Consider the following 24,851-nt stretch of genomic DNA (forward strand, 5'->3'; position numbering starts at 1 on the left):
ATCGTAGAATCTGAACCACCTGTCACTTCAATCCGTCGTCTGGTAGTGGAACCTTTGATTTAATCCTGAAACATGTATATAATATCAGTCGTAAAAGGGAAAATTACAGAGAGATTGGATGAAAATTACGTCCATTAATTTTCATAATGTCTAGAGTTCAAATTATTACAAATCACTGTCTGGATGAAGGTGATAATTGCATCTTGATATACGTACAGAGCCTCGAACCACCACATTATTAGTATCTTCACAAACCAATTGTTTTGAAAAATGGAATTGGCGTGTGGCGTGTCTGGTTTAGGACCATTAATTATTTAGATTATTGAAGTCTCTGTCGAATTGTTGGCATCATCAGTCGATATTTTATCACCTGTATAGACAGGTGTCTCAAGACATACGAGATTCTTGATATGATGGAATATAGAAAAGACATTAAGGTATTTATTTGGTTTAGAATTACAAGAGAAATGATTTAAAACATTAAACCAATAGACAGTGCAGAATGACATCAGGCACGATGCTTATTCCAACAAAAAATACATTTGGGTATTTATTCCGTCTAGAATTACAAGCGAATGCTTGTCTGCGATTATCACCTCACTGGAAGCGGACTTTAAATAAAGCTATTTCACACACACACACAAGCGAATGGTGACAACACACACAAGCGAATGGTGACAACAGTAATGGATCAGAGAGAGGGAGAGAGAGAGAGAGAGAGAGAGAGAGATGGGGTTTAACGTTCACTCGACACAAACTAGGTCATTTCGGGACTAACACATGGTTTAATTTTATTTCAATAATAAGGGGTCTTTAGTAGTGTGAGGAAACCGGAGGACCCAGATAAAACCCACGAGGATGGACAGGTGACCCTACTCCTTGCCACGTACAACTGGGGATTCGAAACCACGCCAGTTGACTCAATGACAGACTTCATGGTACAGCGCACACGTGCTAACCATTCAGCCACCCAACCCCCCGTAATGGATCAGATACATGAAATTAACCATTGATGAGAAATTCACGGGTTATTGTTCTAATCTCTGCACATATTGCATGTAGATGTTAGATATGTAATTAATAAATTATGAACATGTTGAATATCCCTGTTATTTCTTGTTTCCCAAGACATTAACATAGATTATACATACACTGGTAATCTGATACCGTTGACTAATGAAGCTAGGCCTTTTACTAATGACAATTTTTTTCATTAAATAATATAAGTGGTCAGTATTCTACACTAATGTTTAGTATGTATAGAAAGTGGTTAGAAATTATACAGTAGTCATTAATTAGCAGGTGTGTAATTATACAGTTGTCATTAAATAGCAGGTGTGTAACTAGATGTAAAAGATGTCACTACTAGTGTAAAAGCGTGACTATTTATAACACCCATCACTATTGAATACACAAACCTGATCAACAGTGGTGTATATCATGCAATAGTCACGGTTTTAACACCTTCGTGACATAACATCTACCTAATGACTACTGCCTGATAAATAACAATTTTAATGAACTAATAAACATTATGTATATAAACTGACGCCTTTGATCTGCTAGTGTCGTATAGATTCATTTATAAACGTTATTTATGGCTTATTCAACGATATCAATTTTAGATAATTATGTACATGTAATTATGTATATAAACTGATGACTTTGGTCTATTAATGTCGTATATTTTCATTTATAACAGTTATTGGCTGCTTAGTCAACAATATCAACTTTACAGGGATACCATCCTTATTCCCAAGTTTAGGTATTATAATAATAAAACTCAATTTATATGGAAAACAATCACAGAGTTTATTACACACTACGTTTCAACAAGTTCCTCTTGTCGTTCTCTAGTAATGACAGTGTAATGGCAAGAACTTGTTGAAACGTAGTGTGTAATAAACTCAGTGATTGTTTTCCATATAAATTGAGTTTTATTATTATATATCCAATCACTAAATGTCGTATAAGGAAATTTAGATATCTGTTGGTCAAATGAAATGGCGCGGGTTTTAGCGTCCTACTTGTCTCAATCTGATTCAAATACAGATCTATATTTCGTTTCGTTTTTTTTATACATTCGATGGCCTACACTACATGAAGATCTGACAAGTTATACCCGGGGGGGTGGGGGGGATGACTGAATGGTTAGCGTGCGCACGCTGTATCATAAAGTCTGTCATTGAGTCGACTGGCGTGGTTTCGAATCCCCGGTTGTACGTGGAAAGGAGTAGGGTCGCCTGTCCAACCTCGTGGGTTTTCTCCGGGTCCTCCGGTTTCCTCCCACTGCTAAAGACCCCTACGTGCAAGCGAATTATTGAAATAAAATTAAAAACCATATGTTAGTCCCGAAATGACCTAGTTTGTGTCGAGTGGACGTTAAACCCCATTTCTCTCTCTCTCTCTATAGCCATAGGTCACGTCAGGGGTCAAAAGACCGACTTATGACCCTATGACGTCAGACATTTGATTAACCAATCAGCATTGATGTCACTAGTGGATTACCCACAGTTCCGTGCAAAACACGCCTAAAGCTCGCCGTAACAGACCGTTTCATTGGCTTATCCCTGACACCATTTAGAACACGAGTTAAATAACAACTCTTCCAGATCCAAGTGTAGTAAAGACAAGTAAAACGAAATTTTGAACTATAAAAACGAAACGAAATATGATCTGTGTTTTAATCAGATTGTACTTGTCGCTACCTTCTAAGCTAATGAAGACGGATCTTTTGACAAGGAACTTATAAGAAAAAGGGTGATAAAACGTTAAACTAATAGAAAACGCAGAATGACAACAGTGATATATCAGACACGACGCTTCTTCTCACAGAAAACAAATAAAGCCACTTTTTTGGTCCAAGAACCTAAAAGAAAAAGATGGCAGGATGACAAATGTAATTGATTAGACAGGTTTAGGTATTTTTGGGTCCAAAGATTAACTTAATAGCCAGGGTGACAAAAGTAATACATCAGACAAAGTTAGTTGATTTGTGGACTAGAATTGCGAAATGAAATAAAATGGGGTTTAAACGTCCTACTGTTCTGTTCTGACTGGGCTAATGAAGACTGGCATGCCGCATTATATCTAGTAGCGTGGGTGATCCATGTCACATAAAAATTCTTAAATGGGACGTGGTATGGGGTGTTCTACAATAATCATGGGCGATATATAATAATAATTGAAGCTTAGTTTCAAAAATCAGAAACTAAAGCAGAAAGTTGCCGCGTGGCATTGGAGGCCAAGCATAATAATTTCTTTTAAAAGAATGTAACATTGGGGCAATGGCGACCAGAAAACATATTGTTTCAACATTATTAATAATGAAGGGTTTATTTGATAATATTTCCGTGGACAAATTCCTGACAATAAAACCACATACATCCAAGTAATCGAGCGTATAATAATTGTAGTCTAAAGAAATAGACACTGATAGGGTGTTTGACATGAAATGAAATGAAATAAAATGGGGTTTAACGTCCTACTGTTCTGCTCCGAACTGGGCTAATAAAGACGGGCATACGCCATACAGTGTGCTATGAGGGAAATTTTGCCCGGACAGCGGCACTACGGCCTACTCTTATATCGAATTCCAACTGTCAAGGGATCTTTCACGTGTACGCCAATATGTACACAGGACCTCGGTTTTTCGTCCCATCCGAACCATTAGACGGCTGTCTTTGTCAGGCCCTCCGTCCTGCATCACTGATAGGGGAAACCACGCCGGATGATCTGGATGAACTTTCTCGGCCAATGTAGGGATCGAACACCCGACCTCCAGGCTAGCAAGCCAGCGTCTTACCCACTTAGCCACGTGATCGCCAGGGTGTTGGACATGTTGATTGTTAGGTTAAGGACATAAAATTCTAGTTGATGATTTCAAGATCAGTAGATTAAAAATCATGTCTTTTAATAACAGTCGTTATCAAGAAGAATACGTCAAATTCCCCTGTATATATTCAAAGCCGCTCCCTACTTTCAGACCGGAAGTTATTCCGGAAATAGACTATGCCCCATAGATCAAAGAGATTTACCGTTATATGTTTATAAGTTGCAATAATGTTATCAAAAGACGTGCTTTATCCTACACAGACAAATTATGAAGAGACTGTATTTTTCGTGAAATAAAAGTATATACTTATATCTGTAAGAGTCTAATGAAATACGTTTTCGAGTTTTGACCGATTCGTCCAAGTTAATGATTTTTGCTTGATCGAATCTTCAATTTAATGTTTTTTGCTTGACCGAATCTTCAATTTATTGGTTTTTGCTTGATCGAATCTTCAATTTAATGATTTTTGCTTGACCGAATCTTCAATTTATTGAAATTTGCTTCATCGAATCTTCAATTTATTGATTTTTGATTGATTCTTCAATTTAATGATTTTAAGATATAAAGTTATGTGTGAAGTTATTAATATCGGGGTGTGTGTAGGGGGGGGGGGGTGAATGGCCGAATGGTTAGGACGCGCGCGCTGTATCATACGGTCTGTCATTGAGTCAGCTGGTGGGGTTTCGATTCCCAGGTTGTACGTGACAAGGAGTAGGGTTGCCTGTACAACCTCGTGGGTTTTTTCCAGGTCCTCCGGTTTCCGCCCACTGCTAAAGACCCCTACGCGCAAGCGAATTATTGAAATAAAATTGAACCATATGTTAGTCCCGAAATGACCTGGTTTGTATTGAGACGATACGACCTATAAACCAAATCAACTGAATAAAACGAATGACATTCGCTTTAATTGCTGAACCATACCACTAATCGGATAAAGTCGTTCCCAGGAGATTGACCTAAATAAATCGCTCGAGATTAACGTGATTGTTCTATAATAATTATTTTTAGGAAAGCAAATAAAGTATTTGATATTATTTATCTTTCTATTCAAGGCCAGTGTGTTTGTTTTACAAACCTATGTCGTCTCTCTCTCTCTCTCTCTCTCTCTCTCTCTTTCTCCTGTTTGGATAAAAAAATTTATCCACTTGCTGTCTTCAGGGGTTTAACGTCCTACTTTTCTGCACCAACTCGGCTAATGATTCCGGATGTGTACGTTGTGACATATTAACATCAACGGCATTGATGAGAAACTTAACTCACCAATTCAATAATTCAATAAAAATTGAGCATAATCTTGAAATCAGATATTCTAGTCACGGAATACGTGTGAAAAATCTCACAAATTTGCATGTTCCGATAAAATTTACAAAAATGGAACCTTATCGTGCATCTTTTAAAGGACCGTGAGCGAGCCTGACAAGTTTTGTCCATTTCCGTGGACATGTTCATGAAATCAAATATATTAGAGCGATTTGACATTTTGAACATGTTAGATGGACAGATATCTGATATTATAGAAACATCAATCATGGACATCCATGGCTGATTAAAACCAATAATACCGTCTTTGACATTTCCATTATTACGAAATGAATTGAAATGGGGTTTAACGTCCTATTGCTCTGTTCCTGCAGTGTGCTATAGGGGGAATTTTGCCCGGACAGCGGCGCTATGGCCTACTCTTATTTCGAGTTCAGTTGTCAAGGGTTCATTTACGCGCACGCCAATGAGTATCGGTACACGTCCCTCACCAGACTCTCAGTCATATAACACTGACAAGAGGGAACCACGTCGGAAAATCCCTATGAACTTTTTCGGCCGAGGCAAGGATAAAATACGGAACCCCCAGTTTAGCGATCCACATGCTACTCACCGTTGTCCCCTTTCATTGTTACAGTAATGAAATTAAATTGTAGTTGATAATTTCAAGGGGGGTCGATGGCCGAATGGTTAGCACGTGCGCGCTGTATCATAAGGCCTTAGTGGACGCTTACGGCTGGCCCCCGGGTCCATTCATTTGATTTGATATTTGCTTATTTGGTGCAATGTCTATTTTCCGTCTTGTCCGTAGATTTTTGTTTTACGTGTAGTGCGGTCCTCCTGCACTTCCTATTGAGTCAGCTGGCATGGTTTCGAATTCCCGGTTGTACGTGACAAGGAGTAGGGTCGCCTGTCCAACCTCGTGGGTTTTATCTGGGTGGGGATCTTGCGATAATCCTGTTATGAATGAGATTTAGAGAAACACATTTAGGTACCATTTGGTTTAGAATTACAAGAGAAAGGTGATAAAACTTTGAACTAATAGGCAATACAAAATGACAATAGTAGGTTAATCATTCAGATACGATGACTATTACCACAGAAAACACATTTAGGCCTCTTTTAATCTGCAAAGACTGGGCTAACGACGACTGGTCTGTGGATTAAGATTTTACTAGGAATTGGTAATGACACATAAAAATATTTCATGAAGTAATGACTAACAATCTGATTAAAACACAGATCCTATTTCGTTTCGTTTTTTATAGTTCAAAATTTCGTTTTACTTGTCTATGCTACACTAGGATCTGAAAGAGTTTCTATATAATCCGCATTCAGAATGATGTAAGTGATTAGCCAATGAAACGGTCTGTTACGGCGAGGTTTTGGCATGAGGTGCACGGAACTATGGTAATCCACTAGAAACATCAATGCTGATTGATTTATCAAACGTTTGACGCAATAGGGTCACAAGCCGCTCGTGTGACCTCTGATGCGACCTCCCAAAACAACTGGTCAGATCTTCATGAAGTGTAGGTCATCGAAAAAAAAAACGAAATATAGATCTGTATTTTAATCAGATTGTGAAAATACAAAATCTATTTACTGTATGAACTCCTCAATATAAATACAAAATTATAACAAAAAGGTGTTAGCCATATGAACTCCTCAATATAAATACTTCGGATGGGACAAAAAACCGAGGTCCCGTGTACACATTGACAGTTGGAATTAGATATAAAAGTAGGCCGCAGGACCGTTGTCCAGGCACACTGTATGGCGTATGCCCGTCTTCATTAGCCCAGTTTGGGGCAGAACAGTAGGACGTTAAACCCCATTTCATTTCATTTCACGTTTTCAATATTAATACAAAATATTAATAAAAAATGAGTTAGCTATATTACCTCCTCAAGATAAAGTAACCTGAACTGTAGATGAATTGAGATCCTCGTTAATTCACAGTTAAATTCTAGTTGATAATTTTAAGACCTAGTAATAGAGAAAGAAATGGGGTATAACATCCACTCAACACAAACTACGTGAAAAGGAGTAGAGTGCCTGTCCAACTTCGTGGGTTTTCTCAGGGTCCTCCGGTTTCCTCCCACTACTAAAGACCCCTACGCGCAAGCGAATTATTGAAATAAAATTGAACCATATGTTAGTCCCGAAATGACATAGTTTGTGTCGAGTGGAAGTTAAACCCTCTCTCTCTCTATCTCTCTCTCTCTCTCTCTCTCTCTGGTGGCGATGACACCTGTCAAATCTGATGGATTTACTACTTGACTGTATTGATATTAAATATGGTCTGATTCCATACAGGGTTATGCTACTTTAATTGATATTTTTGTAAACTCTCCAGATATAGAGTTAGATTTAAAATTACAGTATTAGTGCATAGTTTTCATCAATCTGTGTCACAGAGGATTACGAAAGTCTTCTAATATCTCTGTAAAAGATAACTATATTCAACACGTGACATCTCATCACGCGGCGTCAATCATTGGCTCAATGGCGCGTGCATTGTTTACATAAGACGTTACTGGTTCGGGCGGAATGGAGCCTTTTACTCATTTTAATACCCATTTATACTAAATAGGAAATAATTTTTACCTACAAATACGTAAAACGTCTTTATTTATTTTTCTAATACATAAAAAAATGTTTTAGAATTTAATTTGTCGGAGGATATAAGTTAATATTTGTGATTGTCGCGGCCTAACGAATATTCACTGCTGATCAGTGGGAGTTTTCATAACATGTAGTTTTGAGTTAGTTAAATCTGTAAAGCCTTAGATGGGAATCATAGAGTACAGTACAATTGCTGGATTGGCTTCTGATACTTGAGCTTTTGAGGGAGTGTGTCTATTCTTCCCGTTCAATCAAATCTCTCCTTAGTGCAGCAACATGACAGCCCGTCGTTTAATCTGGGTTTTCCCTACAACTTTGGACAGTGATTTAAGGTATTAAAAACGGTGAAAGTATGTTCGTCTCCAAACAGTATTGTTTACATTGTTTTCGATTTGATAGCCTCGTTTGTCACGCAATTAGTTTTTCTGCAATATTCTGCTATGCACTGTTTGATTGGGCATAATAAAATCATGAGTCATGACGTAACGTTTTGTAAACATATTTGGTCCAATTTGGAGCTCCGTTTTAAGCGTAATGCTTTTGTAACGCAGTTAGCTATTGGTTGTTAATCAGATCATTGACCAGTCATAATTTGGAACAGAAATGTGCTTTCGTTAAAGCAGTGTTTAGTGGGTTTAGGTATAATTAAACGAAACACTGCGAGGAGTATGCATTCGGAGTTGCTTTTGCAAGTGTGCCTAGCCTTTCGGACCTTACAAAACAACGAGGCCCATCCATGTACACTTTGCGTGAGCGGAAGTACCTGCTATCCTGCTTATGGTCTTACAAAAGAACGAGACCCATCCAATGTACACTTTGCGTGTAAAATAACACCTTAGTAGGCGGAAGTACCTGCTATCCCGGAGAAAACCCACAAGGTTGGACAGGCGACCCTACTCCTTGTCACGTACAACCGGGAAACCGAAACGACACTAGTTGACTCAATGACAGACCTTATGATACAGAAGTCTTTCGGACCTTACAAAACAACGAGACCCATCCATGTACACTTCGCATGTAAAAGTAGGCGGAAGTGCTTGCTATCCTGGCAAATTTATTATCCTTCTTGCATTGGACACCTAACACTGGAAATGTAATTGAAGATATCTTAGTCTCATATTGATGGAAATATTGCATTGACACGATTTTAAAACCCATTCCAATCTACTTCATAAATCCTAATCCCAGCTTACCAAGACATACGTTGTAAAACAAACACAATGCCCTTGAAGATAAATAATATCAAATACTCTAATTGCTTTCCTAAAAATAATATTATAGAACAATTAAAGAATCTCGACCGATTTATTTAGGTCAATCTCCTGGGAAAGTCTTTATCCGATTAGTGGTATGGTTCAGCAGTTAAAGCGGATGTCATTCGTTTTATTCAGTTGATTTGGTTTATAGGTTGTATCGTCTTGTCAATACTCTAGTTATTTTGCTTGGAGAGAGAGAGAGAGAAATGGGATTTAAGTCCACTCGACACAAACTAGGTCATTTCGGGACTAATATGGTATATGGGGGCCACGGTGGCTAAGTGGGTAAGACGCTGGCTCGCTAGCCTGGAGGTCGGGTGTTTGATTCTTGCATTGACTGAGAAAGTTCATCCAGATTTTCCGGCTGGGTTGCCCCTTGTCCGTGATGCAGGACGGAGGGTCTGACAAGGACACCTGTCTAGTCGTTCGGACGGTACATAAAAACTGAGGACCCGTATATACATTGGCGTGCACGTAAAAGATGCCTTGGCAGTTGGAATTCGATAAAATTACTTTATAGCACACTATAGGGCCTATAACGTATGCCTGTCTTCATTAGCCCAGTAGGAGCAGAACAGTAGGATGTTAAACCCCATTTCATGTCTTTTCTAGAAATTTTTTTTAGCATGTTAGTCTCAAAATTTATTTATTTACTATCTAGAGAATTACAATTGTAGATTTAGAACGTTTCTTCCTGGAGTTTTACGTCCATTTCCGCCAAGAGTGATATCGTAGACACAGAACGATGAAAAACTCTTTCCTACAATGGCCGACATATTCCGTTAAAATTCATTTATTTACTATCTTCAGAATTACAATTTTAAATTTAGAATGATAAAAAATTCTTTCCTAGCAAAATTGAAGTCTGTTAGTCACACAATGGCCGACATATTCCGTTAAAAGTCATTTATTTACTATATTCAGAATACAGTTTTAAATTTAGAACGATAAACAACTAACACAAACACATCACTACAATCAACATAAATCATACTTGAGTTTCAATCAGGTGTCTGGCCCCGATCTTTAAACCTCGAGTCTACCCTTTGATTGAAAGATCATCAAAATACAAAGATAATCTACATTGTTCTTCAACGATTGCACGAGTCTAGTATTTCCAATATCCAATTTAAAGCGTGGTTTTTAGAAAGTAATGTCGTATTGAGATTCCGTTATTTACATAAGAATAGTGGAGCGGATATTAATGGAGAAATCGCGTGTAATAAAAAGTTAATCACAGTTATAAACAGCAGTGGTAACTTTTCTAACGGTATACGGAATTACGATATTAACAAATAAATAATAGATTTTATACTTAAAGTTCTGGTCCAGAGTTCAAAAAGCATTCTCAGACTTCAGTTAAAAATCTACTCAACATTCAATCACTGTTTATGAGAAATATCTTTGATCCAGAAACACAAAAACGTTCCACATAGTTTTTTATTGATGTATTTGATACATTAAAACAACAAAAGTTTTATAAAGGGCTGTATTTTAGTTAAAATAAGGTGAACAATTTTGAGTAAATTTTTAACTTAAAACTAAACATACATTATGCAAGAGCTAAATCTACCAATTGCAGGTCTTTCTTTAGGCCTGAAATGTTTTCTCAATTATTAATTATACATTAAATACATGATCCAGGCCATAATCAACCCTCGATGGCATCAGATTTCTCCGATTTTAAATAGATTAGAAAGGTTCAGCCATATTTTGATTTAATTTAAAAATGGAGCAGCGAGACTTAGCTTCGAACAACCAGTACGATGGTTGAAATTATTGCACACGTCTTGTCAAACCTTCAGAGGCTAATATCTTCGCTCGCAATAGAGTAATTTGAATGAACAACCAGTACGATGGTTGAAATTATTGCACACGTCTTGTCAAACCTTCAGAGGCTAATATCTTCGCTCGCAATAGAGTAATTTGAATGAAATTTTCAATATTGTTATTTTACATTATCTATTTTTGAACTATTATAGTAAGAATGGCTAGCTCTTTATCTAAATCTTACATAGTGCATCTTTACGTCTGAGATTGCTTTGAGAAATGAGGTTTAACGTCCACTCGGCGCAAACTAGGTCATTTCGGGACTAACAAATGTTTCAATTTTATTTTAATAATTCGCTAGCGCGTACAAGTAGGGGTCTTTAGCAGTTGGAGAAACCGGAGGAACCGGAGAAAACCCACGAGGTTAGACAGGCGACCCTACTCCTTGTCATGTACAACCGGGGAATCGATACCAGACCATTCGACTCAGTGACAGAGCTTATGATTCAGCGCGCACGTGCAAACCATTCGGCCATCCAACTCCCCTCTTTTGGAAGGATCGAGGAATCTGATAGGCCCACAAGCCTATTACGTGAAGGCCTTGATAAGATGTTTGTCGTTAAAGCTAGATCAAGCCTTCTATTGAAGATCAACCTGGTTAAAACACAGATCCTATTTCCTTTCGTTTTTAATAGTTCAAAATTTCATTTTACTTGTCTTTACTACACTAGGATCTGGAAGAGCTGATTAGTTAATCAAATATCTGACGTCATAGGGTCAAAAGCCGCTCGTATGACCTCTGACGCGACCTATCGCTACAACTTGTCAGTTCTTCATGTAGTGTAGGCCATCGAAAGTATAAAAAAACGAAACGAAATATAGATCTGTATTGTAATCAGATTGACTGATGATGGAAAGCTGAAGGAATTGACTGGCCGAGGATTTGTCCATATCCTTGTTTTTACCAGTCATTAGGGGGGTGGATGATGCGCTGTATCATACGGTCTGTCATTGAGTCAACTGGCGGGGTTTCGATTCCCCGGTTGTACGAGACAAGGAGTAGGGTCGCCTGTCCAACCTCGTGGGTTTTCTCCGGGTCCTCCGGTTTCCTCCGACTGCTAAAGACGCCTACGCGCAAGCGAATCATTGAAATAAAATTGAACCATGTGTTAGTCCCGAAATGACCTACTTTGTGTCGAGTGGACGTTAAACCCCATCTCTCTCTCTATCTCACTCTCTCTGTCCCTCTCTCTCTCGCTCAGTACAGAAAGGTAAAACGATAAGCCCATTTTTTTATATTATTTTTTAAAACCAGACAGATTATTTTCTTGAGTTTTAGATTGCATTATACGCATCAAGTATCGAGCAATCTTCTTTATGGGAATATTCACGAATACTTCATGCTATCGCTCTCAGACGTCACACTTGTCAAGTCACATACTAGCTACTATTAAAGGTATCGTTAAACTGTGTTTAACGCTACAATTGATACAGTCTAAAACTCCTTATGTAAGTTTAAATAGGTTCAAACGCATAATTGTCAATACATATCATTACAGTTTGTATTGAAATAAGTAATTCTATCAAAAATAGTGAAGACTGGACCACTAAAATAGTTCTACATTTTCAAAGCGAGAGAGAGAGAGAAATGGAGTTTAACGTCCACTCGACACAAATTAGGTAATTTTGGGACTAACATATGGTTTAATTTTATTTACATAATTCGCTTGCGCGTAGGGATCTTTAGCAGTGGGAGGAAACTGGAGAACCCACGAGGTTGGACAGGCGACCCTACTCCTTGCCACGTTCAACCGGGGATTCGAAACCACGCCAGTCGACTCAATGACAGACTTTATGATACAGCGCGCGCACGCTAACCATTCAGCCATCCACCCCCCCCCCCCCATTTTCAAAGCGATGTTTCTTATAATGTGAAAGCCGCCATGACACCGACCAGTTGAAATAAGTTCGGTAGGCGAGAAATTTCGCGTAGCAGTTGGGTTTCATATCATATAATTATGCGGTAAGGCTTCACCTTTATTTCAATAGGAATTGGTTTATTACATGTTAAGCTATGTGCAGTACAGTTTTGGGTCAGTTTATGTGTAAATTAAGGGAGCTATAGGCCAGTAAGTCATTAGTCATTTGACTAAAAAAAATTGCGCAAAGGAACTCCGTAGGACGAGCCACTACTGTGGCTGGAGGAAGGCGGAAGACATCAGTAGTGGAACCATTTCTACTCGGAATATGTGTTGTGAATACCAACATCATATTGGATCGGAATCAATTATTCTATGTCAAGTCTCAAGAGAGCCATATTTACAAAACACCAGAAGTAATAAAAGTCAAAATGCATGTCTCATCTAATTTTCATTTCCTAAAGAAACAGGAAATTCTACAGCAAAAGGATCAAATGTTTTTGGCATGATGACCTTTCATTTGTTAAACATTAAATTAATGTTAGCACGAAACGAATGCCTTTATTGCGTCCTATCTTAAAGGAGGCAAGTCACTAGCTCTATCATCCACGGTTTGACATTGTAAACACGACTTATTGGTCAATTTAAATCAACATTGAAGTTGCTATCTTACCGTTAAATGATGGGCTTCTGATATCCTATATATAAGTGAAAATGAACATTTTAAAATGCTTCCGAGAACCATTTGTAATGCAACGACCCAACGAACGAGGGTAAACATATCCGACAGGAGTATACTACCGATGTTGACTAAAATAATTTTTCCCAACATAACTGATTAGAAATCAGAGTAACAATGGAAACGATTGAATGTAAATCAGTTTATATACATTCATATTACATTATTATATGCGTTGCGATCCACTTCTGTCAGTTTCTATGTGCCAAAGAATAAGGAGTTAGCTAATTTAAAGGACAATATTGGTGCCAGTCATTATCACATATGTGTTAGAGCTGGTTAAACACATTCCAAATATACTTTTAACACAGAGATCATTGCTACGATAGCTGAGTAATACAGGTTTCCCGTATCGGAAGTGACGAACGCCAAAGGTAAACACGAGTCACCGCTCTATATAACTGACTGAAGCGACGAGTGATAACATATACACGGCCGAATTTCTGCTCACTAATAATTCCTTCGAAGACCAAAAGTTGTTGTGTGAGACTGCGAGAGGATATCTGACAATTCATAAAAAGAATTGACTGCCACTAGATAAGAGAACACGTAATAAAAACAGAAAAAGTCCGTGCATTACCATGTTTTTATAAGGTATAGAATGAATATAAACAAGGAAATGTACGGACTATTTCTATTTTTCTCGTGTTCTCTTATCTAATGACATTCAAATACTTTATTGAATTGTCAGATATCCTCTTACAGTCCCATATAACAACTTTTGGTCTTGGAAGGAATTATTAGTGAGTAGAAATTTGCCCATGTATCTGTTATCACTCGTCGCTTCAGTCAGTTATATAGAGCAGCGACTCGTGTTTTCCTTTGGCGTTCGTCACTTCCGATACGGGAAACCTGTATTACTCAGCTATCATAGCAATGATCTCTGTGTTAAAAATATATTTGGAATGTGTTTAACCATCTCTAACACATATGTGATAATGACTGGCACCAATATTGTCCTTTAAGAGGAAATATTACGGCTACAGAATTGGACGGTTTTTGTTTTCCTTAAAGGATCTTAGTCCGAGAACCAAAACGTAAATATTAATAAGAAATTCATGCGTTTAACGTCAATCGCATTCATTTCAAACTTTATATAGGTTCTTTACAGAGTACAATATATTGTTAACCAGTAAATGAATATTTTTTTGTTTTAAATGGAGGCCGCATTAATTTCATGACGCATTCAGGAATTTTGATTAAGTGAGAGCCCATAGCAATAGTGTAACCTAATCCCAATTGCACTAATTTCAATATGCAGTTGTTCCTGATATAGGTTTCACGCTCTACTTTTGTTTTTGCACCGAACGGCCTAATGAAGACGAACATACACCATAAATAAATAACAGACATCTTTATGGATAACATTGCTTGATAACGGCGAGAATGTCCTCATTGGAACGTTGCAGTTAATAAACCTAATGAATGTTATCCATGTCAGCTGCCAGGGCGTAAACGGAATAGAAATGAAATGGGTTTTAACGTCTTACGGTTCTTCTCCGACTGGGATAATGAATACATCATGCAGTGTGCTATGAGGCGGGAAATTTTTCCCAACTGCAAAGGGATCTTTTACGTGCACGCCAATGTGTACATGCGTCCTCGGCTTTTCGTTCCACTAAAACGACTAAACAGCTGTCCCTGTCAGGCCCTCGGTCCTGCAGCACTAACAAGGGGAAACTACTACCCCCCCCCCCCCGTCTCTCCTCCCTCCCTCTTTACAGTGTTTGTTAGTGTAAAACATGTGAAAGTTCAGTTTAGGCTATTGATTAAGTTTATAAAGGTAGCAATAAAAGTTACTACCCCCCCCCCCCCCCTATCTCTCTCTTTTCCGCAAGCCACATCTCTTTACAATGTTTGGTAGTGTTTTTATTGTATCCAATAAAGTGCTAATGGATATAATAACAGCCAAAGAAATAAAGAATTCTACTCAGATCTGTTAGTAAGATAATCATATTATTTTATAAATAACAAGGCATAATAAAACCATGTACTTATTAACTCTTCTTCACTTGTTGGTTATATCAGTTTACGGATGACAGAACACAATAAAATATGCATTATGTAAGAAATAAAATAAAACCAAGTACGAACAATCCAAACCATTAGACAAAATTCGAAGTCCTAAAAAAAAAAAAACAACACAAAAACGTATAGGCAAATTAATATGTCTATTGCGGGTATTTTGTTGACCTCAAATATTATATAAAGTGTTGATAAGACACTTATGAACATGACAAGCACGTAATGAACTCTCTAGAACATTTGATGGCAGAGATTTGGTATGGACTGAAACCCGATCTTCGTTTAATGATTTAATTTAAATTGGATAACTGATCGTAACAATGGTAGCAGTGAAAATCGAGACTAAGCTGTTCTTATTAAAACTTCAAGGAGTCATAACTTTGATCAGATTAAAGTAATGTGACTGAAATTTTCAATATATTCCTTTGTCATTATCTATTTTCAAACTATCTATTAAAGCGCGAACGAACTGTCAGCTCTTTATCTAAATCTTACATAATGTAGCTTTAAAGGAGCTAAATCGCTAATATTTGGGACCTAGAAATTGACCCAAATGGGTCGCAACGCATATAATAATGTAATCTGATTGTATATAAACTGATTTATATTCAATTGTTTCCGTTTTGTCTCTAATTTCAAATCAGTTATGTCCAGCGAAATACGGCAGGAGTCTCAACCGAATAGAAATTTCTAGCCTTGCTCTTTCTGGTCACTTGTTACAAATGACGATGAAACGCACCATGGTACACGATTCGTGTACCAATGGTAAAATGTTTATTTTGTCTTAAATATTGGATATCAGAAGCCTACCCTTTCCCGGTAAGATAACAACATCAATGTTGATTTGAATTGACAAATAATTCGTGTTATTTGTCACCACCATAATTTACTGCGTTGACGGATATCTCCTTTGAATTTGTCGGGGGGTTGGATGGCCGCGTATGGTTAGCATGTGCGCGCTGTATCATAAGGCCTGTCATTGAGTCAACTGCCGTGGTTTTCGAATCCCAGGTTGTACGTGACAAGGAGTAAGGTTGCCTGTCCAACCTCGTGGGTTTTCTCCGGGTCCTCCGGTTTCCTACTATTGCGAAAGACCCCTTCGAGCAAGCGAATTATTGAAATAAAAGTAAACCATCATATGTTAGTCCCGGAATGACCTAGTTTGTGTCGAGTGGACGTTAAATCCCATCTCTCTCTCTCTCTCACTCTCTCTCTCTCTCCCTTTATATTTGTTATTCTTGTTCCCAGCTGTCCTCTTCCTTCGTTTAAAAATAAATCAAAGTTAATCAAAAAACCAATGCCCGCCATGTTTACAACACATATATCACAGATCCGTAAGTGTGAGTTTGTTCTTTATGGTGACATGTGATATAATTTAACATCATTCTTCATTACCTCGATTTTTTGGTCATGCCTATCCATCTTCGAGCGTCACGTGCCTCTTTGCGTTTAACAGCACGTAGCCTATCTATCGAATTACTTCATAATGAGGGTTAAACTCCTATAGAACTTCCGGACTGAAGCCAATAAATGATAAGGCCAGCTCAATTTGTGGTCATAGGTCACGAGATGTAAACAGGGCTAGTACTAATCCAAGCCTTAACCCAACAATCACGTGCCCTAAACTTATTTACATCTCAGCGACTTTGACAAAAATTGAGCTGGCCTTAACAAATAGGTTTAGCCATTGTTAACAATTCATGGTGTTTAATCTTGTTTTGTTTAATTGGATTTTGTTTGAGAAAAGGAGAAAATAAAATAAAAACCAAACAAAGAGGAGTATTGAATATTTAATTATCACAGTTCAGATGAGGCGAAACTAATTTGAGATAAAACAATTTTACAAAAATTCAAAACAAGAAAAGCCGGATTAAGAAGGCGTAAATATTGTAGGCGGTGAATTAGATTAGCCGAAACCTTATTTACATCTCAGCGACCAGGACAAAAATTGAGCTGGCCTTAAGAAGTAGATTTAGTCCAATAAATCCTACCCAAGTCTAAATCTAGCTATAGCTATAGGGAGAGCTAAAAATTTTCCGATTACTATTTTACACCGGGTAATGTCGGTGAAGGGAAGGAAGGAGATGTATCACTGTGTGTAATACTATAGGGGTTATTTTAGTTCTTAAAAGGCGCTCTGTTTAATATATTGAAGTAGTTAAACAAATGGGTGACAACGAGAAATGGGCTAAGTAGGAATTTTGCAAGACTAACTCACAGACAGTTCCTGTCATCATCAATTGATGAAAGTAGGGTACTATCGTCCAGTGATCACGTGCACAGATTAGTCTAATTAAAATAGACTAATGTTGACGTAAAACGGTGCCCATACGAAACAGTTACCCCAAAATGGTAATTGTCCCGCCCTAACAGCTGACCCATCTATACTTTCTATATAAGAAAGAGCGAGGTTAAATTTCTCTTCGGGCATCATTCGGAGTTCCTAGCGGGACATCATACCCACAGCCTCCTTGGCTTACAGGCCGTGGGACATCATCTTGTAGACTTGGAAAGAAGAACTAAGGTTATATTTATAAATATAAATGTATATAACCGTTGTATTATGAATGTCATAAAGATATAAAACCAACAAAGTGTTTCAGAGTCAGTTGATCATTGAAGTTTTATACACAACGTGAAGTCACGGTCCGTCCCTAATTGACTGTAGTGTCACAGTCATCTCATATTAGTGGCGTGACGAAGGATAGTCACGGCGTAACAACACCGTAGCGTCACACGTATTTATAGAGCTACAGTACACATATGTCTATTTTATTTTTTAGGATCTCGGTCATCTGTACGTGACCTTGAACTATGAACCTAGAGGCGAAAGGTTAACTGTGATGGTTGTAGAGGCTACTGGATTACCTCAACATAATATAACCGGTCCACCAGGTGAGTTCGCAATTATGTGTACGAGTTATCGAACGGCGTCCATTTTTTATGATTTTAGATTAGAGAGAGAGAAATGGGCGTTTAACGTCCACTCGACACAAACTAGGTCATTTCTGGACTAACATATGGTTTATTTTTTTATATTTCAATAATTCGCTTGCGCGTACGGGTCTTTAGCAGTGGGAGGAAACCGGCGGACCCGGAGAAAACCCACGACGTTGGACAGGCGACCCTACTCCTTGTCACGTACAACCGGGTAAACGAAACCCCGCCAGTTGACTCAATGACAGACCGTATGATACAGCGCGCGCGTGCTGACCATTCGGCCATCCAACACCCCTGATTTTAGATTAGATTTGCTCTAAAAAATGCTACAGTTGTGATTTTTGGTAGAAAACCCACAAGAGCCCCTTGTGTGTTTGGAAAGTCCGCATTGCTGACAATATACAGTCACAAACGTGTGATTTGCTTGATATCAATTCTCATCTGATTTGGTAAGGTATCAATTCATTTCAGACGGATGCTGTGCACAGTTTGGGGTATAATTACTGATTTGGAATGATAATAATTTAATTTGTTCTTTAGTATATCAGACGGATGCTGTGCACAGTGCGGGGTATGCTTTGTGATTTTGAAAGCTAATAATTTAATTTGTCCTTTCGTAAATAAATCGGGTGCTGTGCATAGCGCGGGTATGTTTACTGATTTTGAAAGATAATAATTTAATTCATCCTTTCGTATATTAATCGGGTGCTGCGCACAGCCCGGGGTATGCTTGATGATTTTAAAAGATAATTTAATTTGTCCTTTTTGTATATCAGATGGATGCTGTGCACAGCGCGGGGTATGCTTAGTGATTTTAAAAGATAATAATTTAATTTGCCCTTTCGTATACTACGCTATAACGTTTACAATATTTGCCGGTGAAGCCACCCACATTGTAATTAGTTGTTACTGAATAATACATGTAAATGATCCATGATTCGTACTGGAAGTGATTAGGCGCGTGCGTAGAAACCAGTGTATGGAACAATGTTGCAAACTACCCGCTAATGACAAGAACATAGTATAAAAGGAATTTATTTTAAGTAATATTATTGATCCTTCATTACAGTCAAGGACTGGCGTGAACTTAATCGTCTTATGTTTCCGATTGACTTCATAAATACGAGAGAAACAGTGACCATTATGACATGATTATTTGCAAACGGAAATAAAAGTGAAGAACGATCGATCGATGCTAAAGTTAAATGAATGAATTTAAGAGAGAGAGATGGGGTCTAATGTCCACTCGACACAAACTAGGTCATTTCGGAACTAACATATGGTTCAATTTTATTTCCATAATTCGCAGTGGGGGGAAACCGGGGGACCCGGAGAAAACCAACCGGGAAATCGAAACCACGCCAGTTGACTCAATGACAGACTTTATTATAGAACGCGCACGTGCTAACCATTCAGCCATCCACCCCCCCCCCTCCCTCCAAATTCGGCAAAGGATAGTAAGCAGTGAGTACACTGGTTGTACCCAGCTATAGTGTCACCTGACAAATTGTGGTTTCTGTTCCCTGGTTGTACATGACAAGGAGTAGGGTTGCCTGTTTTTCTCCGGGTCCACTGCCACGCGAATTATTGAAATAAATTAGAGCCATGTGGACGTTACCCCCCCACCCCTCTCTCTCTTGCGTGCCCCCCCCCCCCCCCCCAGAGAGTGAGAGAGAGAGATAAATGGGATTTAACGTCCATTCGACACAAACTAGGTCATTTCGGGACTAACATATGGTTTAATTTTATTTCAATAATTCGCGTAGGGGTCGTTAGCAGTGGCAGGAAACCGGAGGACCCAGAGAAAACCCACGAGGTTGGATGTAAAAATAAAAGAAGCAAAAGAAAAGCGAAATGATATTTTAAAGTAACATCTGTCCAGGCCCATAAAGATTCATCACGATAATTGACTGTGATGGATGAACAATCATACTTTTTACAAATGTCCCCTGTTTATTGTTATCGGCTTAATTCGTTCTCACCCTGTTCTGATTAGACTTTATTAATGTTATTCCAACATGCCATAGATAAATCTGTTAATTTAAAGATGCATTATGTAAGATTTAGATAAAGAGCTGGACGTTCTTGCTATAATAGTTCGAAAATAGATAATGCGAATTGAGAGAGAGAGAGAGAGAGAGATGGAGTTTAACGTCCACTCGACCCAAACTAGGTCATTTGGGGACAAACCTATGGTTTAATTTTATTTCAATAATTCGCATGCGCGCAGGGGTCTTTAGCAGTGGGGGGAAACCGGAGGACCCGGAGAAAACCAACGGGGTTGGACGGGCGACCCTACCCTTGTCACGTACAACCGGGGATTCGAAACCACGCCAGTTGACTCAATGACAGGCTTTATGATACAGCACGCACTTTCTAACCATTCGGCCATCCACCCCCCACCCCCCAATGTAAAATGAATAATTTGAAAATCTCATTCAAATTACTCTATTGCGAGCGAAGATATTAACCTTTGAAGGTTTGTCAAGACACGTGCAATACTTTCAACCACCGTACTGGTTGTTTAAAGCTAAGTCTCGCTCTTCAATTTTTAGCTTAAATCAAAATATGGCTGAACTGATCTAATCTATTTAATATCGGAGAAATCCGATGCCATCGACAGTTGATTATGGTCTGGATAAGTTATATCTAATTAATAATTTAGAAAACATTTCAGTTTATCAGTTTGGTGGTACAAACTATTAGAACGTCGTCCCCGAGGACATTATTAATCATTTTATAGCCTAATTATTCTACATATTACCAATTATTAACTTCCGGTGATATCGCAGACACGTGTTTCCCAGGAAACTTGCTAGATAAGTGTTAAGTCTATTTCACAAGGCCACATGCAGATTTCGTCATAGATCACTAGATGTAAACAGGGCTTGCGATAACCCTAAATCAAGACAGAGCCCTAAGCCGTACCCTAAACCTAACCCACAATCCTCAGCAACAATCACGTAGTATAAGCTGAACAGACGCCTGGTGTTCATTCAATAAGTCGGAGGCTTTTCGCAACATGGAATAATTACTAGCTTAAATCAATATATCTCACATACTACTAACCGAGCAGATGTCCGGTGGGCAGATGTTAGGCGTTAAATAATTCGCCAAGACAACAAATTTATTTTAATTCATGGGTCTATAAACACCATTCCCTCCTTCATAAAAATATACCCACTCACAAGACATGAATATGTCAGACAGAAACACAGATGTAGGTTTCATGACGTAGAATTCTCAAATGAGAATAAACGCTCGTAAGATTCTAATAATAGACAACAGTTTTACATAATGGCGATTCCGTTCTTTATCAGTAATTTAAATGATGGATACTGATGGAAATAAACTGGAACCACCTGCTTTTATAATTAACCCTCTACTGGTTGCAATTTCAAATGGTTCTAAGTTTGCTATATATTGCAGAATATAACTAATTTAGAAATGAAATACCATTTTCAACAACATTACGACAGATTTTTCATTAATTTTTCTCATTCTTAATCGCTGCCCACTACTGATACAAGAATGAATTTAGAATGCATTAAACGATGAATTTATAGAAATAAATACATTAATATCTGATAAACCCTAATAGCTGTTCCACGCTTTCAGTGCCAGGTGGGCGAGTTTTCATTTTCCATTAGGGGTGCCAAACTTTGGAATGAACTAGACAGAAACATAAGATAGAGTACCCAACTATCTCAGTTTAAATCTTAACTAGAGACTCATCTGTTTAGTAACTCATATAAATAGAATCATGCGTGTACCATTGTGTAAATATGTCTGTACAGCGCTTAGAAATAACTAATGTTATAATGCAGCTCTTTAAAAATGAAATTATAATAATAATAATAATAGTTTAATTTAATCTTATTGGCGATTAACATTCATAAGGTTTTCCGTCGCAGTAAAGTTAGTCAGTAGACGTATCGTCTATGAGCAAGTGGTTGCCATGCAACAAACATCCATATTTCGCATAAGATAGGACTCATCCTCTCATGTTCCCAGTGCTTTACATCGAAGGTCTGTGGACAAAGGAGATAACTCTGGAACGGAAGGCCACTGAACACTGAATATCGATAATGGTTGTCCTCTCATGACCCCAATGATTCACACCAAATTTGAAATAAATCCGCACGAAAAGCACTAGAGAGAGATGGGTTTAACGTCCACTCGACACAAACTAGGTCATTTCGGGACTAACACATGGTTCAATTTTATTTGTATAATTCGCTTGCGCGTAGGCGTCTTTAGCAGTGGGAGGGAATGGGAAAACCCACGAGGTTGGACAGGCGACCCTACTCCTTATCACGTACAACCGGGGATTCGAAATACCTTAAGTCAAGATCCCAGTATACATTCAATAATCTAAGTGACATACATTGAAACGTTTATTCAATAAACCAAAACATCAATGCGATAATTAATGTGATGTTTCGTTAGCAGCGTACCATTTATAGGACGCACCTTCGTGAAGTTATAGCTTATTTGATAAAGTAAACAATACATTTAATTGGCCAATGCAAAAGTTGTATTATTTAAACAATGCACACAATATTAATCGTAATTCATTCTTTGGCTTGGGGAAGCTGGCATTTTGGTAAAGGGGAGTAACTCCGCAGAGCTGAATTTGCCTTGAATTGATCAAGAACTCCCAGGCTCATTCTTATGACTGATCAACTTTCCTTGTGTCACTATTTTCAATTCATACTTTATTTTGGAAACATGTCCCAAATATCGACCGCTGCCCTTTAAATCATTTCATTTCATCTTTTAATGAAACTTTTAAACCTAAATCACTCGCTTTCTCTTCCTTCTAATGACTAACGATTCATTAAATTGTAAATGCCAAATAACCCGCTAACGAAGCATCACAATTGAAAGATTTAAAGTCATGCACGTATTCCAAAAATATTCCATTAACAGATATATGTTTAACGTAAGTGTTTTATTATGGGTTTTCTCCGGGTCCTCCGGTTTCCTCCCACTGCTAAAGACCTATACGCGGACGCGAATTATTGAAATAAAATTGAACCATATGTGAGTCCCAAAATGACATAGTTTGTGTCGAGTGGACGTTAAACCCCAGTTCTTTGTATCTCCCTCACATCTGCATTATGTTAGGTAGGGTCGCCTGTCCAACCTCGTGGGTTTTCCCCGGGTCCTCAGGTTTCCTCCCACTGCTAAAGACCTATACGCGGACGCGAATTATTGAAATAAAATTGAACCATATGTGAGTCCCAAAATGACATAGTTTGTGTCGAGTGGACGTTAAACCCCAGTTCTTTGTATCTCCCTCACATCTGCATTATATAAGGACGTTGTTCCTTTAAATGTATTAGATTCCAGCCATCTAGAAAATAGTTCTCGTTAGACATCTTGTCTAGCTCATCACGACCGATTGACATAAAGAGGATTTAATAAACATGGCCATCCAAAGAGTAATCACAGACATGGCCATGGTTCCATTTCATTCCAGGAATGCATTTAAATCGCGAAGACGTTAGATAACAATACACACTTGGTGGTATGGTGCTTTCTGGAATCCATAAGTGAGGACAAACTCTTTTAAATTTGTCACCATTGATCACCCAAACTGTGAGTTCTCAATGCTGGAAGGACATCTACTCGATCAATCAATTTGGTTTTTTTCTCTCAGAATCTCAGAATTTTAAGATTGATTAAACAGTCTGTGTTTCCAGAATATCTTGTCTATAAAACTTACACTGTAGTAAATAGATTACACCTTGAAGAACATGGCAATGAATACTGTAATAAACGTTTGCTTTGCAACGAATTGAATTTATTTTGTGCATTGATTTTCTTTATTAGGCACGATGTTTAGAATCGACCGAGATAAACAAAGTTACTAAACGTAATCATTGGGTATTCACCACATGTTGAGAGAGAGAGTGAGAGAGAGAGAGAGAGAGAGTTTAACGTCTACTCGACACAAACTAGGCCATTTCGGGACTAATATGGTTCAATTTTATTTCAATAATTCGCTTGTGCGTATGGGTCTTTAGCAGTGGGAGCAAACTTGAGGACCTGGAGAAAACCTACGTCAGTTGACTCAATGACAAACCTTCTGAATCGGCCATTCAGAAGAAGTTGAGAAAAACCAGGCATCAAATTTACTTATTTATAGAATTATGGGCATCCAGCCAGGAGAAGCCGAGAAAAATAAGTGTCAAGTTTAATTTTAAAAACAATTATTGGCCCCGATTCATAAGATTTTGTGACATTGCATTGTATAAAAAATAAAGCCTCTTAAAAACATACTTCATGGTTCCGTGCAACTATCTGAAGCCATATGATAACATAAAGCTTCATAGTGATTGACGAGGTGGGGGCGGGGCCGAATGCTTAGCACGTGCACGCTGTATAATAAGGTCTGGCATTGAGTCAACTGGTGTGGTTTCGATTCCCATGTTTTACTGATTTATAGAATTATAGACGTGAATCCAAGAGAA

At 38.1% G+C, this 24,851-nt stretch overlaps 1 protein-coding gene across 1 annotated transcript in view; it reads left to right on the plus strand.

Annotated features, from left to right (window-relative positions):
• Positions 1-24,851, plus strand: part of LOC126817371 (C2 calcium-dependent domain-containing protein 4C) — a 46,055-nt gene that overhangs the window by 14,403 nt on the left and 6,801 nt on the right. Inside the window, exon 2 of the mRNA XM_050544315.2 lies at positions 18,216-18,327. Coding sequence (XP_050400272.1) covers positions 18,216-18,327 — 112 coding nt within the window. The remainder of the gene's footprint in view (positions 1-18,215; positions 18,328-24,851) is intronic.

Source organism: Patella vulgata, chromosome 4 (genome assembly GCF_932274485.2).
Source record: "Patella vulgata chromosome 4, xgPatVulg1.2, whole genome shotgun sequence".
NCBI lineage: Eukaryota > Metazoa > Mollusca > Gastropoda > Patellidae > Patella > Patella vulgata.